Genomic DNA, 19628 nt, shown 5'->3' on the forward strand with positions numbered 1-19628 from the left:
AGTACAGGACAGGGACCTGCTATTTTTATAGCCAAGAAGCCTTGGTTGTTATTAATGTAGCATTTCATTATGCCACAGATTCACATAATTCCCAGTCCTTGCAGGGTTGACTTTTTATCTAAGTTTTTCTTAGCTTTCTTAGCTGATCTTTTATTTGTTTATAGGTTTAAGGAGGCACTATATATATATATATATATATATATATATATATATATATATATTGTACATTTATTACAATGTTTGTTCATTGTTATGGAAATTGAATTCTGCTTAATAAGCAGTCCTGAAAAATGTAATTTTATTAGTGCAGCCACAGTAAACGTCAAATTATAATGTATAGTTATTAAAGCACATAACAAATCAATTTTACATCTCTGCTCCACTTTTTTCATAAATGCCTTTGCTGTTATTTAAAATACTCGAGGATGGAAATAATAGCTCCATTAACACTAAGCTTATGGTAAAAATGTCTCCGAAGCCCACAGCAACCAGCCCTATTTTTAGTTTTGCTTTCTAAGGAAACCAACTAGCCTCTTCTACAACCATGAAAGAGAGAATCGGCTGGTTTGATGTGAATAAAAATGGCTATGGGAGGATGCTCAAAAGACAAACAAGGGGCCAGCCATGGTGTAGTATTTCAAATAAAACGTTTATTTACACACACACAGGCTACTCACAAAATTCAAAACGATTTACACATAAAAGCAGCAGCGAGCGGTCCGCTCGTGCATATACGTCACTTCCGGTGTCCGTCTGCTATCCTACGCGTTACATCACTGTCACGTGACTTTCACTGGGATCCCAGATGGCTGGCCCCTTGTTTGTCTTTTGTGCATCCTCCCATAGCCACTACAGACATTGTGTGCCAGGAGAGGAGGAGCAGTGCGATATTGGATTATGTTTCCCTTTCTCCCCATCCATCAAGGAGTTAGTGTTCATGCTGTTTGACCTTACAGCTGTAAGGTAATTGTTTAGCTCACACACCGGTGGGTGTACACTTCGCAGGATTTGCACTGGACACTTGTTTGGCACAGATGAATGAAACCCTTTTAGTAGTGATTGGAGGACTTTTTATATATTGATTGCTATTTAGTCTCTTGGCACTTTAATTGACACTGTTTTTGCACCTTATTTTGGGATACACTATGATATTTATTTATATCCTATCAATTTCATTTGCACAATTTTAACGTGTATTTATTCACTATTGCACTTTATAAGGATAGAGTACTTTATATTTTTATAATAGGGATTGTCAATATTAATAGCTATATACCGGTACTTCTTTTTTTCATATTTTGTTTTCCTATATATTTGATGATTGATTATTCAGTGTTTTCTATATTTATTACATGCATTTGGAAATAGTAATATTTATATATATTTAATTTATTTCACGCCAGGGATCATTGTTTGATTTCTCTGCGTTGTTTAGTTTATTTATTTTCACGGCAGGAGCGCAGCACCACATTAATTTATATTTTGATCAATTCAATGCTGCATCTGTAGGCCGCAGCTTCTCATACTCAGTCTTCAGTGAGCAGAGGGCTGGGGACTGTCAGTGGAGCACTGGGCTGTGTAAGGGGCAGGAGCAGCTAGCTCAGTCTCCCAGTGGTTTGCCGAGAGGCTGAGCCAGCTGTCGGTCCAGGCATCTGGGTGGATCCCAGCTGTAAAGTCGGGATTGATTCAGGGCCTGGATCGGCTAAGTGAGGCTAAAGACCCCATTGGCTGAAAACGGGTCACAGGAGTGCAAAACAAACTGCATTCCTGTGATCTCCAGAAGTATAGCCAAAATTGCTTCAGCTATACTTCTCCTTTAAACCTTAAGCTCATATACAAGTATTAAAAAACAAGCCTTCCGTTCTCCTTAGCTGATAAGCTAAGCGTTTTCTAAACCAGAAAAAACACTTTTCTAGACACATTCTATGCAAGCTGTGCAGTCAGCCAACATACTGGAGTGTAGGGGGTGGCCACAGACACAGTTGATTCAGTTAAGATCATTTTTTATTTAGCTAAATAATCCCATCAGGGGAGGACTGCTCTGGCCTGTAAGGCAAACATAACCAACTGGCCCTTTCATGTCAAGGATTGTTTTTTGTCGCCTAAAGAAAGTGCACCACACAAAGTGTGCCATGTTGATTAGTGGCCATGGTGAAAGGTGGTTGTCTTACAGTTCATTGTGACATTCCTTTTCACATACATGGATCATGGATTAATGTAAAGGGTTAAGTACTTTATGAGCAGATATCAAGGTGACTTGCTGCTCTGTCAAAATAATATGAATGAAATAGTAAATTAATTACCAAGCCATAATCATAAATAATCCTTATTGTTCAACTTCCTGCAATAAATGCACACAACACATTTTTTTTCTTCCAACATTGACTTCCTTTGGTTTCCTATGGTCTGATAACATCTCACAAAAGAAGTTGATGCCGGAAGACTTCACTTTGCCTGATGTTGTGATTGCAGGTCTGGACAGGGAGCATATAGCTATATAACATTCTGCAGGTGTCACTGACTTCTGATCCTACTCTGAATGAGGTCTGAATAGGGAATTATCTCCACTTAGAGCCACTAATTCCACATATATTATTTGATCTGGCCCTCTTGTCCCCCAGCTTAGTCCTCCTCTGGATCCCATGTTCACTTTGAATGCACAACTGTTTATCAATCCAACCAACACTTTTAGGATTAACTCAATCCAAGACTTTGTGTCAGAAGGGTGGTTTTTAGTTGGTGAGGGTTGTGTCTAGCAAGGGTTTTTTGGGGGGAGAGGATTTATAACCTACAGACTTCAAACTCTGCCTCACAAACTACATTGTAGGGCTTGTTCACACCAGGAGCAGTGCGGTAACGTGTGCAAAATTGTGCATTTTCTTGAACCACACAAAAATGTGTTGCCTTTTGCAGACACGCAGGTACCATTAATTCCTATTGTCATCTCTGCGCATCTAGCAGTGCCATGCGTTTTAATGCAGTGCATTAACAGAAAAAAAATACATTCTGGCACGTTTCCATGTTTCACGCACATAGAGCAGCCCATTTAAAACACAACTTACGATTCTTTAATTAAGCCTGTGTCTGTAATGGATAAAGAATTATTTACAGTGCAGCTGAAGGCTCTTAATAAATGTAGATATGTTTGAATGCAACTTATTCCAAATTGTCAGGAAGAAGATTGGGATGACATTTGGGAGGTTCCTTTTAAGGCACTGGTGTCAGCTAAGGATCGCCTCATCCAATTTAAATTTAAATTGGTGCCCCTATTTATGGGTCCACTTTGGCAGAATGCTAGAGATGTATGGCCTTGCCAGCGGACTTTGACCACATCTTTTTGCATTGTGGGGAAGTGCAAACTTTTTGGTCAGGGGTTACACACACTTTAAAGTAACTTATCAGAACCATTCCAGCCTGCCTCTTGGGGTCGGTCGAGGACTAAACGGGCAAAGAGGACGTTTCTTATCATCACATTATTTTATGCATGTAAATCTATTGTATTATTATGGAAAAAAGTCAGAGGCGCAAGCACTAGCATTTTGAAAGGGTATTGTTAATAAATCATTACCTTTTTACAAAGCTACATATGTGACTCGGGGATGCCAGGGCAAATTTGAAAAGGTTTGGTAAAGTTGGCTGGCAGATTCGTCAACCGTTGGATGAGGCATTCTATAGCTCTTACAAGTAGCTTTTGGGGGGGATGCTGGTCAAGCGGTATAGTTTTGGATGGCTTTTGACTATGCATGCTTGATTGTCAGTAGATGGAAACACTAGATGATCTTTGTCTCCTTTATATAACTATTGCCAGTTTTGTGTGGCCTTTTTTTTCTATCCTAATAGACAGAGGTGAGAGTGTTGCCCAAGGGGAGAGGGGGAAGGGTTACCACCCTGTCTGCACAATTATCCCCCCATCTGCAAAATTACCCCCATATGCACAATTCCCCTCCCCCCCAAGTAATTGTGCAGGAGGGTAATTGTGCAGATGGGGGTGGTAATTGTGCAGACAGGGGTGATAATTGTGAAGACGGGGTGGTAATTGTGCAGACAGGGGGGTAATTGTGCAGACAAGGGGGTAATTGTGCTGATAGGGGTAGCAATTGTGCAGACTGGGGGAGTGGTAATTATGCAGACGGGGGAGTAATTGTGCAGATGGGGGGGTGGTAATTGTGCAGATGGTGGTGGTAATTGTGCAAACTGAGGGGTGGTAATTGTTGAGATGGGGGATAATTGTGCAGATGGGGGTGGTAATTGTGCATACAGTGGGCAGTTGTGCAGACTGGGGGGTGGTAATTGTGCAGACTGGGGGTGGGGTTATTGTGCAGACTGGGGGATAATTGTGCAGACTGGCGCCAGTAATTGTGCAGACTGGGGGCGTGGTAATTGTGCAGATGAGGAGGGGTGGTAATTGTGCAGATGGGGGGTGGTAATTGTGCAGATGGGGGGTGGTAATTGTGCAGACTAGGGGGAGGGGGGAATGTTCAGGATTTGTGAGACATGCTATATACCAGGCTTTGTGAGACATGCTATATACCGGGATTTGAGGTCTGATGGGGCAGGCATTGGGACTGATCTGAGGGGTGAAGGGACAGGAATTGGATTGATGGGCACAGTAGCTGTGTTTGATGTTACAGTTGCGGCAATTGATAGACACAGTGGCTGTGTTTGGCACAGTGGTGGCAATTTATGGGCACAGTGGCTGCAATTGATAGGCACATCTACTGCGCAGACAGTAAATACATTTTTGTATATTTTTCATTACAGAATGGCACTGAATGGAAACCAGAATCCTGTCAAGACTGTACTTGCCATGACAACATAGCAATATGTGAAATGGCGTTTTGCAAGGATCCACAATGTGACTTTACAAAGGTACTGTAAAAGTTTGGGAATCTCCCCATGTTACTTCTGAAATATTTTTTCTTGAAAAAATGTGTAATTTTCATGCTCATAGGAATACAGGCAGTCCCCGAGTTGCAAACACCCAAGTTACAAAGGACTCCTACTTACGAACGAACATCAATGCCGGCTGCTTGTGCTCCATGCTGGTCCTGGATACCTCCGAGCAGCTATCTTGCAGCGCCGGACACATTCCACGCTGCAGTACTACATGGCCAGAAGACCCCCACATAACATAGCTGCAGAAGTTCCCGGAACATCCCACATCCCTGCACAGGCTGAATTTACACTTGAAAATGCACTGTTCCAACTTACACACAAATTCCACTTAAGAACAAACCTACAGTCCCTATTGTGTTCTTTACCCGGGCACTGCCTGTATGCATGTGTCCACATTCATTTTATCCATCACTTTAGTAGTAAAAGAGAAAAATGGCTTATTTACACGCCTCATGGAGGCGTGTCATCATAATATAACTTGACATCATTGTGTGTGTGTGTGTGTGTGTGTGTGTGTGTGTGTGTGTGTGTGTGTGTGTGTGTGTGTGTGTGTGTGTGTGTGTGTGTGTGTGTATAGCTCAAAGTTTGTAGAAACCTGACCATCACACTTAGGTGAGCATTCTTCCATGATCCCTATGTGATTCTCCAGTCAACACTTCGGATTAGGGAGGTGTTGAATGGAGAACTCTGCAGGGAGCACATCAGACTGCTAGGGATCTGGATCTCTGCGCTCGGTATGGGAGCTGAGGTTGGACTTATACCAGCACAGGGCAGCTTAAAGCTAAACCCTAGGCAAAATTACCAGCCAACACCAGCCAGTGCTGACAAGCCTTTCTTGTTATTGAAAAGTGTTATGTGAAAAATGCAAACGTTGGAAAATATACACACAGGTATTGATTTACTAAAACTGGAGTACAAAGTTTGGTGCATAGAAACCGATCAACTTCCATTATTTTTTTTTTTTTTGCCAAAGCTTAATTAAACAAGTTGAAGTTAGAAGCTGATTGGCTACTTTGCATAGCAGCACCAGATTTTGCACTCTCTAGTTTTAGTAAATTAACCCCACGGTATGTTTTTTTTTTTTTTTTTATATTTGCTATTAGAAACACACATTATGCACATATGCAGAGGAGCATATGCAAGCAAACACTATTTTGCCAGCAAGAGAGACTACACTACTGACCTCCAGTGCTGGAGCCCCTGGGACTACCCTCTAATTCATTGGTTCCCAACTCCCCTGGCACCACAAACTGAGGGGGCAGGCTTTCACCTGGGGAGGGTGATGTTGGAGGTGCTGCCTGTCACCTGGGGGGCATTGCAGTCTGGGTTTCACCAGTGCTCTGTAGGATCTTGTGCCTGGCTCGCTTCTTTTCCCCTTCTCATTGTTCATGACCACATAGAGGGAAAGGAGTAGTGGTGCTGGTAGAAGGGAAGCAGGCACCCTCTGGGGCATGTAGGGTGGCAGTGCAGGTTGTGTTGCCTCGCCCGCTTGCACCTTGTCGCCCGGCCCTTAGCAGGCTATAGCCCGGCACCAATCTGCAGCCAGGGGGTTGTGGACCCCTGCTCTACCTGATAGGCAAAGTTAACATTTGTGTATTCATTCAAACATTTACAGTAATGTAAGCTACATTTAGCACACCCCCAACATTCAGGAATTCCTTTAACTTACATTTAGCACACCCCATTTAGAAATTCAATTACTGCTACGTTAAGCATGGGGAAGGCCATTATATGTTATGTGAAAGTTGTATTAAAGGTTTGAATAATCAGTAGTAAAGAAAAAAAATTTGAATTAAGCAGTTACAAAAAGTTTTCTACCTGCAAGACTGAGCCATCTGGGAAATTATAAGGTGTGAATTTTGCACAGAGCAATTTTAGAATTTACAACGAGCATCAAACTCAAATTTGTTTTATATGCACTAAATGAAAGCCAAATGTGTTATATATTATTTCTGTGCAGCAAGAAAAGGAAAATATACAAAACATAAGAGATAATGCATTTTTAATTCCCTTGGCTCAGAATGATTTACAAATGTTCCAAGGTATACCATACAATGCACTGTGTATTGCGTTATATTTTATTATATTATATGCTTTGCACTTTTGCAACTGCATTCAGCACACCAGCCTAGGTTCTATTACTTTCAAGATCACTTTAGATGAAAAAGATATTTCCCTAAGACTGTTTGTTTTGCTTTTATTACAGCGCATACATTGTAAAACTAGCTGAAAGTAAGTTTCTGTTGTTATTTAGGGAGAAGTCTTTCGAATAGAACATAATAAGTGCTGTCCAGAGTGTACTTCAAGAAAAGAAGGTGCTTGTCAGTATGAAGGACAGGAACATGCTGTAAGTGCTGTTTTTCTATTTTAAACTTTAATATATCTATCATATTGATGTTTAATATTATAAAGAGAACCTATTGTCAGTACATGGACAGCGCGGTCCTTCTAAAAGATGTGATCAGCAGGTGTAAAAGGGGACCCAACTTGCCCTGCACATTACAGCTGTAAAGATTATTTCCTTTTTTTTCTTGTTTGCTGAAAGTTTAACTTTTCAAAATTATTTGCAAACATACAGTATATAAGGAAGGATGAGATCATTTTTGCACATTAATATTCTTGGGGTCTCATCATTACCTCACATGCATATCCAGTGTCAAGTCTGTGATCTCCCATCTAGCAGAACTTGTTATGCTTATTAATATTTGTTGACAGGCTCTGGGTTTGTGTTATCAACATCACCTTTTAAGATCATTTAGAATTCATTAACAGGTTAATTTGACCTGCATTTAACTTTCTTGTAACCTGCATTTGACATGCTTAAAGCAGGTTTGCATACCCATAGAAACCCATCTGACATTAACAAAAGCTCATGAACATAGGCCCCGAAGGAACTCTGTCACAAATTTGAAAAAAAAATGTAAGAAAAAACTGCGCAAGATTTTTTTTTTACCTACCTATCCAGCCGCAAGTTCCCTTGTATCTTCGATCTCTTGCAGATCAGCTAGCATGATATTGTGCCGTCTCCTTTAGTGATGTAGGGGCCAGTGGAATGGAACCACAGCCCATGGCAGGGTGTACAGGCATTGGACACACCCTGAAGTGTGTTGGATGCTGAAGGCCCCTTTCACACGGATGGACTGATCGGGTTTCACTGTCAGTTTTTTAGGATTTGACCATTCATTGCCCATTATGGAGCAATAGTTTTAAAAAGGACATGTGTCCATTTACACGTGCGTTATCCAGTCTGGTGCTAGTCCGCCGGACTTTTGAAATGAACGGACTTGCCCACACACAGAGAAAAGTCTGTTCATTTTGAACGGGGCTCCAGACGGAACTAGAGCAGGAAGTCAATGTCGCTGCCTCCATCGGTGAGATTGACACCTCGTGAGCCCCGTCACCTGGTATGGATTTAAAGGGGAAGCCCTACACCGAAAAAACGGAGTGGGGGTCCCCCCAAAGTCCATATCAGACCCTTATCCGAGCACATAGCCCGGCCGGTCAGGAAATGGGGTGGGGACGAGTGAGTGCCCCAAAGCACCTTGTCCCCATGTTGATGAGGACAAGGGCCTCTTCCCGACAACCCTGGCCGTTGGTTGTCGGGGTCTGTGGGCTTATCGGAATCCGGGAGCCCCCTTTAAACAGGGGGCCCCCAGATACCGGCCCCCCACCCAATGTGAATGGGAAAAAAGTGTAAATAAAAAAACACAACACAGGTTTTTAAAATACTTTATTAGACAGCTCTGGTGGTCTTCTGCCATCTCGATGGGGTCTTCTCGCCGGACTCCTCCGCTATCTTCTGCTAGCTCTTTTACTAGTGGAGGAGCCCGACTTTCTCCTTCATCACCTCCGCCGTCCGGGGGTCTTGTCCCGCTGTTTGGGGGTCTTGTCCCGCTCTTTGGTTCTTCGGTGTAGGGCTTCTCCTTTAAATCCATACCAGGTGACGGGGCTCACGAGGTGTCAATTTTGCCAATGGAGGCGGCGACATTGAATTCCTTTGCTAGTTCCGTCTACCTGGAGCCACGTTCACTTTTCTTTGTGTGTGGGCAAGTCCGTTCATTTCAAAAGTCCCGTAGACCGGCGGATTGTCCGCCGGACCTAGTCCGCTGGAAGAGTCCGGTCGTGTGTGGGCTGGTCTGCTCGTTCGGAAAGTCTGGCGGACCTCCGCTGCAGAATCCAGTGGATTGTCCGCTGGACTAAGTCTGCCGGATAGTCCGATGGTGTGTACGCGGCATTAGTGGTAATCATACTGAAAGAAATATGGGGGCTATCACTGCTGACCTGCTGCTAAAAATGCTAGTTATCATTCTGTATCTGGCATCAGTAATTCAAGATAATGACTATGCTCAGGCATGTGGGTTAGGAAAGACAGCATGAAGGCAGAACTCTGACTCTCTATACTAGTTTCAGATGAGTGAGTCAGAAAGCACTGAAGTCATTTGTCAGCATGATAGTCAGGAAAATTGTATTTTCATAAGAAGTGGTAAGCTTTGGTTATCAGTAGTACTACAGGATTGTCAGAGCGAGGTCTACCTCACTTTCAACATGTAAACATTCATAAATGTAGGCCTGCAGTCCATGGCAAACATGCAGGGATTTTGGCAGGTGAGAAGTCAGTGTTTTACAGGTGTCAACATATCAAGTGCATCAGCAGTTTTTTATAGCATAGGTTTAAAGTAAAGCCAATAAAGCTTTGCCCTCTCAGATGTGCAAATTGTTCTTTTTTAACTCCACTGTGGCAACCTTTTATGAATCTGTAGTGTGAGCTTTCATTGGAAGTTAATAAATTATTTTTACTTACCTCCTGAAATTTGTAATTATTATTTGGTCAAATCCAGTGCTTGCCTCAGGGAAGTGCATTTACTGTATTCTAATTACATGCATTCATCAAAATCTGATTTTAGCATTTATATATTTGAGATGGGTACAATTAAAATGTTTCCATCAGAACGCCAGGAGGACAGAGGAAAAATAAAATCAGTTTTCTTGATTATAAACGAATGCTTCCCAAAAGTTTTGATACCAGGAAGGGCTGCTATTAACATCACAAAACTTGTGGGCCTATGCCAGTAGGGTTAGAGGGGGGGCAACAACAAGTCCCAAAATAAACTAACATTTCCTGATATTATTTCTGTCCACCCCTTGTCACTTGTTACTAAATTCAAAATGAGAACTGTAGACCTGGGGATCTCCTTTTCAAAACCGCAAATACAATGGATCTTGAGCCCTGCACATGCATCCATTTCCATCAGGATCCAAGAAACAGGTTTTAATAGAGTCCCTATACTACTGTACTAAACTTTCCACTGTGCTTACCCCTATCCTGGAGGTGTCCACAACACAAGGGATCTTTGATATATATATTTTGGTCTTGCCCAGTGTTGCAGTGTTTTTGTAATCAAGTGAAAGTTTTTTCTTCCAATTTCAATGATATGATTTTTGGAGAATGACACAGAGGCTTTCATCCTCCATCTCACGCACCTGTTAATGAAATGCTATAAACAGTCACGTTGCTTGTTAAAACTGTACTCTTTTTGATCTGCTAACCCACTACTCTCTGCTCTATTGCTGGACTTGAAGGGTAAGGAGGCAACTATGGGGTAAGGAGACACTCAGTTTGCTCTATTCCCCTCCCTATCTCTCCCTGCTCCCATTTCCCCTTCCCTCTTTTTGTTTTTCGCTCTTCCTCTAAACTAGGATTTTCTTGTTTCGTGAATATTTAAAAAAATCCTGCCTGAATCTATTGAAACAGGGCCCTGCTATGTCACCACTTTCTTTTTTGAGGCACTCACTGAATAATGAAGGCAGAGAGAAGCCAAACAATGAAGAATCCTTGCTTGTGCTTGTTTGTTTGATCTCTGCCTCACTGACATGGGTTGGGCTATATCCTCCTTTTCTGTCTGTTATAAGAAAAAGCAACAATCAAATTGGAGTCTTAATAAGTCCTAATAGAGAGTAGAGAAAATGGTGCTCAGGCTCCGAGTGTCTTCCGGTCCCTCATACAATGATAAATGAAAATAGGTAGCCTGCAACCCGAAAAACATCCACGTGTATGGACGTTTATTTATTACAAGGTGATAACAGGACAAATGTGTTTTGGCTGGATGGCCTTAGTAATTTCTGTCCACCTGTGTGTTTCAACTGTATAACTGGGTGTTTTGTTGGTACACCATGTAAACTATAACCGGGAATATTGAAACTATCTCTCCTTTTCTTTTTTTTGGTGGTCTGCGCTATTAAATAGTATTTGTGTATATAACTCAGATGCCCTAATTGCAAATTCTTGCATTCATTTTTACTAATATAGTCAAAAGACATAACGGGGGAGGGGCTTGTAAAGAACATTGTAATTTCAGTGTTATAGTTAGAAAGCGATGTCATGATTTGCAGAGCAGTTAAGGTATACAAAATACCTTTCTTCCTGAACTTGTGCCTTATAAAAAAAAAATTCTAGAATCTACATATAGCTAGTGCTTTTCATTTGTTATATATTCTCTGTGTTGGTGAATCATGTCATCTACTCTAAATTAAAAAAAAAATCAACATCTGTTAGCGATTTGTTATTTGCACAAGATGAATTATGGAGGGAAGAATGAAACAGTTGTATTAGCATGAGTGCTGCATTTTACATTACAGCCCCAGGCAGGTGCTCAGCAAAGAAAGGATATGAGACAATACTGATGCTAGTGTATGTCTCAAGCATTCTGTCAGGAAGAGGATGTAAAGTGACTGGTTTCTATATTTTAAAATGCATTTGTTACCTACAAATCTTGCAATGGAAACAGTTTTAAAATGTAAAATTATGTAAAATTATGGGCACCACCCCCCCCAAAAAAGGTGCGTGTGTGTTTATATATACTATAAATAGTATATATATACGAAACACACAACTGACTCAAGCATGTGCAAATATGCATATATTCAAATTATCAAAAGTGGTGAGTACTTGTGTATCCTGTAAAAAAAAATGTGACTACTAAATGGCTTCATTCAGCTGACAGGTAGCCTTTAAAACGTGACTCAACCTAGGTAGATTTTCTTTTCTTTCCTTTTTTTTTATTTTTTTAATTATACTGACTGCTGTATATTGTGACATGTCTGGGATGTACTCATGCAGCCTTGAAAAGTTATTGAAAGGCCCATTTAAATGTGTGAGCCCTTCAAGATTAAACCAGTACAATAAATGATTGCAATAAATATTTTTCACACAGATGTTATCATCTTGTACAATGGTTATTTGTCCCTTCTCATTCATTGCTCACCAAGCAGCTTTCCATCTTCTGGTTTCCGGAAGCCTTTGTCATTTGCCTATTTGAATAATCGCACATTTGTCATTAACGGTTTTCAGAAGGGACACATTCAAAATATAGGATATCAATAGACCTGCACATCACAAGCAAACAGCTGGTATGCTCAAAGCATTTTTTGTACTGTCAATAGCAAATGAAAGGATCATTTATAATTTTTATATAACATTGTTTTCATTTGAAAGGGGCTGTGAATGGCAACCATAGATTGAAAAACCTATTTTTAGATCTGTTTGTTAGTAATTAACTAAATTTTGTTCTATATTTTCTTAGTTCTTATTAAAAGTTATTATTTTACTGTAGAGGCAAAAACATAGAACCAAAAAAGTGCATTTAAAAAAAATATATAATTAAAAAAAATATATACTAACCTACTTTAAAAAAGCTATACGTTCATCCAGTTAAGCAAAAAAATGAAGAGTTACTAGAACCAGCTCTAGTAACAGTGTTCCAAATTTTAAAATTCCTGCCTGCAAAGTCTTCAGCTTTTCAGAAGGAGAAGTTAGTGAAGCTTCATTAATGATACTTATAATTGGAAGAGATGTGTGCTTTGCTTAGAACAAGTGTCCTTGAAATATGCGTACTTCCAAATATTTTATCGTTAAAGTTTTACAAACTCTGCTATGTGGTATTTGATAGGAGGCATGTTTCTACTAGTAAGGGCATAAATCCCAAGATTTTAATATAAAATTTGGATACATTTTAGGACCTGCTCTCTACATGCTCAGGTTCTGTTCCAATTTGGCCGTATTTATCCAAATAAGAAAAAGACCGTTCTTACCTCTCTCTATAAGCACCATGTCTTATAATCCACAGACGGTATAGACAGGGCGAAAAATGGGGGCTCCATGGTCTTATCTCAGCCCATCCTTCCCCTTCCTAACGCCCCTCTTTTTTGCCTCCCCCATACCTCTTTCAATTTGCCTACCTTCCATTCTTAGGACGGTAGTTATTTTTCATCGCCATGCCTGATGAGTACTGACTTCTTTTTTGATGGATTGGTTGAGTTTTACTCTTTCTGCAGATTACAATATTTCGCATTGTACTATGACATTGTCATTGGATATGCATTTCTTTTTGACATTGCTCGACTCTGTGTAAGGATTCAATAAAAGGATTAAAAATGTTAACCCCTTTATGACTAGGGTCAAATAAACCTAACCACTTAAGCCCCGGACCATTTTGCAGCTAAAGGACCAGGCCCCTTTTTGCGATTCGGCACTGCGTCTCTTTAACTGACAATTGCGCGGTCGTGCGACGTGGTTTCCAAACAAAATTGGCGTCCTTTTTTTCCCACAAATAGAGCTTTCTTTTGGTGGTATTTTATATAAACAAAAATAGAGCGGCAATTTTGAAAAAAAAGTAATATTTTTTACTTTTGCTATAATAAATATCCCCAAAAAATATCTAAAAAAATATTTATTTTCCTCAGTTTAGGCTGATACGTATTCTTCTACATATTTTTGGTAAAAAAAATTGCAGTAAGCGTTTATTGATTAGTTTGCGCAAAAGTTATAGCGTCTACAAAATAGGGGATAGTTTTATGCCATTTTTATTAATAATTTTTTTTTTACTAGTAATGGTGGAGATCAGCAATTTTTATTGTGACTGCAACATTATGGCAGACACGTCGGACAATATTGACACATTTTTGGGACCATTGGCATTAATACAGCGATCAGTGTGATTAAAAATGCATTGATTACTGTAAAAATGTCACTGGCAGTGAAGAGGTTAGCACTAGGGGCAGTGTAGGGGTTAAATATGTGTGTGTTTTTTTTACTGTAGGGGGCGTGGCTTGGCGTGTGACATCACTGATCGTCTTTCCCTATGGCAAGGAACAGACAATCAGTGACAAGCTCACTAGGAAGCATGGGGAGAGGTTTGCTTACACTTACCTCTGCCCGTTCTTTAGCTCTGTGACCCGATCGCAGGACAACAGGGGCGATCGGGTCCGCAGGTCCCGCGGCCACGGAGCTTAGGACCGGGTCGCGAGTGCGCTGGCGGCGGCACACGCGACCCACAGCTGGGCTCTTAAAGGGCAATGTACCTGTACGTGCTTGTGCCCAGCCGTGCCATTCTGTCGACGGATATCGGCGTGAGGCGGTCCTTAAGTGTTTAAAGTGGTTATAAAACTTAAGCATTTTTTACCTTAAAGTGGATGTAAACCCTAAGCCCACGTACACACGGTCAGAGAATTTGCCAACCAAATCCGTCGGATTTTGCCCGTCGGATTTAGTCCGACGGATTGTGTCCGAAACTGTTGCATACACACGGTCGGGCCAAGTTGGCGAAAAATCCGATCTTTCAGAATGTGATGACGTAATTTCGTTACGATGGGACTACATTCAGGCTAGTAGCCAATAGCTTTGATGTAGGAATTTGATCTGAGCATGCGTGGCACTTGGTCCGATGGAAATGCTCTACACATGATCGGATTAGGTCCGTCCGGCCCTGTTGGTCGGGAAATATTTCCAACTCATTCCGACAGATTCTCTGACCGTGTGTACAAGGGCTTACACATCCAGTGAAGGGAACAGCTTTCAGATGAGGTGAGTACCCCGAGTGCTGTGAGTACCTGTGTGCTGTCGAGCATTAGTGTCAGGAAGCTAGTTTGTTAGTTAATTGGACAGAGTATAATTTCCAATCCCCATTAAATTAGTGGGTACAATGACCGGCGGGTATGGAGATGAGACTCGGCGTACATCTTGCGGCATATATATGTTCCTTGATCATCCAATCGAGGTCGAATACTGCTGTGCAAAATGTAAACACGTTGTTTCCCTGGAAGCCCAGGTCCTGAGTCTAGGGAAGCAACTGTCAACACTGAGAACACTCTCCATACTAAAGGAGAGTTGGGATCGTACCTGGCAGGGGCCAGCACAGAGGCGGGTGGAGAAAAGAGGTGCATACACAGAGCTAGAGTAGATGGGTGACAGTCAGTAAGGGTAGAGGGAAAAGAGTCAGTGAGGCTGATTAAGTATGCCCCGTTGCGTGATATTGCGGAAACCAGTCAGGGACCAGCATTGCTGGAACAGAGTGATGCCCCTAGCTGCCAGGGGAATAACTCTTCCAGTGAGGGCAGGGTTAAGCCAAGGGAAAGACAGATTCGGTCCTCTTCAGAAGGACAGAGAGGGCAACCTGTCACAAAGACCTAAAGCGGCGAACTGTATGTTGTCTACCGGGTGCCCTGATTTGGTACATCACAGGTCTGGTGGAAAGATTACTGGGCGGGACTGGGGAAGACCCAGCTGTCATGGTGCACATTCGTAAAAATGACAAAGTGAGAGGAAGATGAAGTGTCCTAAAAAAAGATTTTTTGGACTTAGCAGCTGAGTTGAGGATTAGGAACCCCAAGCTAGTATTCTCTGGTACCTCGAGCCACACCAGAGAGGCAGCGGGAGATTAGGGAAGTAAACAAGTGGCTGAGGAGCTGATTTAGAAAGGAGGGATTTGGGTTCCTGGAGAACTGGGCCGACTTCTCAGTTGGTTACCAGCTCTTTAGCAGGGACAGACTGCACCTAAATTGGGAAGGTGCAGAGAGAGAAGATGGCCGACAAGTTAGAAGGGCTTTTAAACTAGGTGACGGGGGGGCTCCAGATGTAGAGATAGCCATTGTGGAACAAATTTCAGACGGTAGTATGGGCGATTAGTGGTAGGTTGACTAAAGCACCTAAATCCAAAGTAAGTATAGTAACAAGTCATTTTTGCAACCTCAGAACACCCAATAAGGAGATAGTATGCATCCGGACAAAACTGCGTGGCTTGTTCACTAATGCCAGGAGTCTGATGGACAAGATGGGAGAACTAGAGCTGCTATTGTACAAGGAGGATTTCTATTTTGTGGGAATTTCAGAGAGTTCAACAGCTCTCATGATTGACTGGCAACCATTCAAGGATATTCCCTATATCGCAGAGATAGGGAGGGTAAAAAAAGGATAAGGGTATGTCTGTATTTCAAAAATGATGTACAAGTGAATGTGAGGGACAGCATCACTAATGGAGCAAGGGAGGAGGTAGAATCCTTATGGGTAGAGCTACAAATGGCGGAAACCAAGGGTAAAGTAATACTGGGAGAATACTATAGGCCAGGGCTCGACAAACCCCAGGGGGCAGGTCGCCAATGCGACCAGAAATCTCAACCTGGCACCTAAGCTGCCACCAGCCCACTCGCTATTGATGCCCCAGACACGCAGCGCATGAACACTGACTGCCGTCCTCCTCCCTCCTCCTCCCTCCTCCACACTCAGCGGCGCCGCGCTAAGTGTGTGAAACTGACAAGCAACGGAGAGAGGAGGATCTGTCAGATTTCAGCTTGATGTCGGGGTGGGCGGGACCCGGCCGGGTGGGCGGGACCCAGCAGCTATCAAACGCCAGCCAATGGGATCTAGGCGGGTCGCTACGTGTATGTGGCCCCGCCCCCTTTAAGCAGCCCAATCGTTGGTTGGTGTTTGATAGCTGCTGAATCCCGCCCACCTGGCCGGACCACGCCCACCCCGACCGGGTCCTGTCCATTCCGACATTAAGCTCAATTCTGACAGCTCCTCTGTTACATTTCAGTAACAGAGTGCTCCGTGTGAAACCTGCCAGTGCTACCTGCCAGTGCCAACCAGTGCTACCTGCCACCGCTAACCAGTGCCACCTGCCACTGCCAATCAGTGTCACCTGCCAATGTCAGTGCCACCGCCAATCAGTGCCACCTGCTAGTGCCAACCAGTGCCACCGCCAATCAATACCACCTGCAACCACCAACCAGTGCCACCTGCCACCACCAACCAGTGCCACCGCCAATCAGTGCCAACTACCAGGGACAACCAATGCCACCTGCCAGTGGCAATCAGTGCCACCTGCCAGTGCCACCGTCAGTCAGTGCCACCTGCCAGTGCCGAGTGTCACCGCCAATCAGTGCCACCTGCCAGTGCCATTTGCCACTGCCAATCAGTGCCACCTGCCACCGCCAATCAGTGCCACCGCCAACCGGTGCCACCTGCCAGTGCCAACCAGTGCCACCTGCCACCGCTAATCAGTGCCACCTGCCACCACCTACCAGTGCCACCTGCCACTACCAACCAGTGCCACCTGCCAATCAGTGCCACCTGCCAGTGCAACCGCCAATCAGTGCCAACTAGTGCCACCGCCAACCAGTGCCACCTGCCAACACCAACCAGTGCCACCGCCAATCAGTGCCATCTGCCAGTGACAACTAGTGCCACCGCCAACCAGGGCCACCTGCCACTTCCAAACCAGTGCCACCTGCCAATCAGTGCCATGTGCCACCGCCAGTGCCACCTGCCAGTGCCAATAGTGCCACCTGCCAGTTCCAAACCAGTGTCACCTGCCAATGCCAACCACTGCCATCTGGCAGTTCCACGTGCCTGCCAGTGGCAACCAATACCACCAACCAGTGCCACTGCCAATCAGTGCCACCTGCCACTACCAATCAGTGCAACGTGCCACCTGCCAGTGCCAACTAGAGCCACCGCCAACCAATGCCACCTGTCAACACCAACCAGTGCCACCGCCAATCAGTACCATCTGCCAGTGACAACTAGTGCCACCTGCCATCACCAACCAGGGCCACCTGCCACTTCCAAACCAGTGCCACCTGCCAATCAGTGCCACCTGCCAGTTCCAAACCAGTGTCACCTGCCAGTGCCAGCCAGTGCCAGCCAGTTCCATCTGTTGCCAGCCTTACTCTTTCTGGTCAGCCCATAACCCTGATGTAACAGCGTTTCATTGGAGTTATTGACTGGGTGCTCCATTGTGAGTTAGGGATAGGGGGTGAAAATGAGTGGCCTTAACCCGGGAGCTGACAATCCATACCACTCTAAAAAAACTAAAAAAACTGGCTCCTAACTTTTTTAACTGGCTCCTAAATTCAAAGCAAATTTGTCAACCCCTGCTATAGGCCCACTTACCAGAGGGAGGAAGGGGAGGCGGTATCACACAGTTTGGAATGACAGCAAGGATGGGAATCATCTTAATGGGGGATTTTAATTATCCAGACATAGACTGGGCGTAAGGAACAGCACATTCGTCTAAGGCTCGCCATTTCCTAAATGTCTTGCAGGACAATTTCATGAGTAAATGTGCCAACAAGAACCAAAGCATTACTAGATCTACTGATTACTAACAATACAGACCTGATCACAGATGTGGAAATAAGGGGCAATTTAGGAAACAGCAATCACAGGTCAATTTGTTTCAGTATAAATCACACAAATAGGAAACACAAGGGTAATACAAATACACTGAATTTCAAAAGAGCCAACTTCCCTAAGCTGCGCTCCTTGCTAGAAGATATTAAATGGGATAAAATCTTAGGAACAATGAACATGGAGGAAAAATGGGTGTGCTTTAAGAGCATATTAAATAAGGGTATAAGCCAGTGCATCCCAATGGGAAATACATTTAAAAGAGCTAATAAACGTCCCGGTGGCTTAACTCCAACGTAAAAATGCATATAAAAGCAAAGGAGAAGGCCTTCAAAAAATACAAGGCTGAGCGGTCATCATCAGTATTCCAACTTTACAAAGTATGCAATAAGAAATGTAAGGGTTTAATCAGGATGCCTAAGACAGAACACGAAAGGCACATAGCGGAGGAGAGTAAAAATCCCAAGAAATTCTTTAAGTGTGTAGCACTAACCCCCGAAGGAGCTGCTGGTTATTTTTGGGCTTACCGTTACCTTCCGTTCTCCTTGTTACACGTCTAGGGGATGTCCCGTGCTAGATGACCCAGGAACTGGAGACCAACAATAGACCCACTTGAATGGGTTTTAATTGCAAAACTCAAACCATTGAACAGTCTTTCAACTTGGGATCAGAGGGTTGGAAAAGGAAGTTCAGGTACTCTCAATGTCAAAGTCCAAAAACATTAAAGAACTTGCTTACTTTGACTACATCTAGAGAATAGTCATTCGCAGCTGGATGAACACTCAGGTTGGACAGTCCCTCTCTCACAAGGCCTAGTAGCCAACAAGGTGCTTACTCAGGAACAAAGTCTTTGTCACAGACGTTGTTGCAGAACACGTAGGGAAACGAAGCTGTAGGATACCTGGATCTTTCAGCCTGCTTGGCGATATCCACAAGACCAGATTCTTTTGATAACTTCAGCCCTTCCAGGCTCTTGTTAAGAAAACCAACCTGTACGTGATGTTCTTCTAAAGAGTCCTCCCCTGGAATGCTTGAAGTACAATGGGTCTCTCCCGAACCGAAGACGGCACCCAACCACCTCAGAAATCCTCCTTTAGTTTCCTTGCCCTTGGCTAGCCAGTCCTGAGTCCTTAAAGTCGGGTGGATCCGCACCCCAGGCCATAGCCTTCCAGGGGGCTGGTTAGGAGGACCAGGACCATGTAATCAGCACATCATACTGGACCGGAACCCCGAACCACGTGACGTCCGCATCTTAAATACCCTCTCCCAG

The 19628-nt window shown here is 43.4% G+C and overlaps 1 protein-coding gene across 1 annotated transcript in view; it reads left to right on the forward strand.

The window, feature by feature from the left end:
* Nucleotides 1–19628, forward strand: part of FRAS1 (Fraser extracellular matrix complex subunit 1) — a 708831-nt gene that overhangs the window by 196546 nt on the left and 492657 nt on the right. Inside the window, exons 3-4 of the mRNA XM_077476089.1 lie at nucleotides 4762–4869; nucleotides 7151–7243. Of these exons, the coding sequence (XP_077332215.1) occupies nucleotides 4762–4869; nucleotides 7151–7243 (201 nt within the window). The remainder of the gene's footprint in view (nucleotides 1–4761; nucleotides 4870–7150; nucleotides 7244–19628) is intronic.

The sequence above is a fragment of the Lithobates pipiens genome, unplaced genomic scaffold, assembly GCF_037356315.1.
Source record: "Lithobates pipiens isolate NorthernLeopardFrog02 unplaced genomic scaffold, aLitPip1_a1.2 Scaffold_13, whole genome shotgun sequence".
In the NCBI taxonomy this organism is placed as follows: Eukaryota; Metazoa; Chordata; class Amphibia; order Anura; family Ranidae; genus Lithobates; species Lithobates pipiens.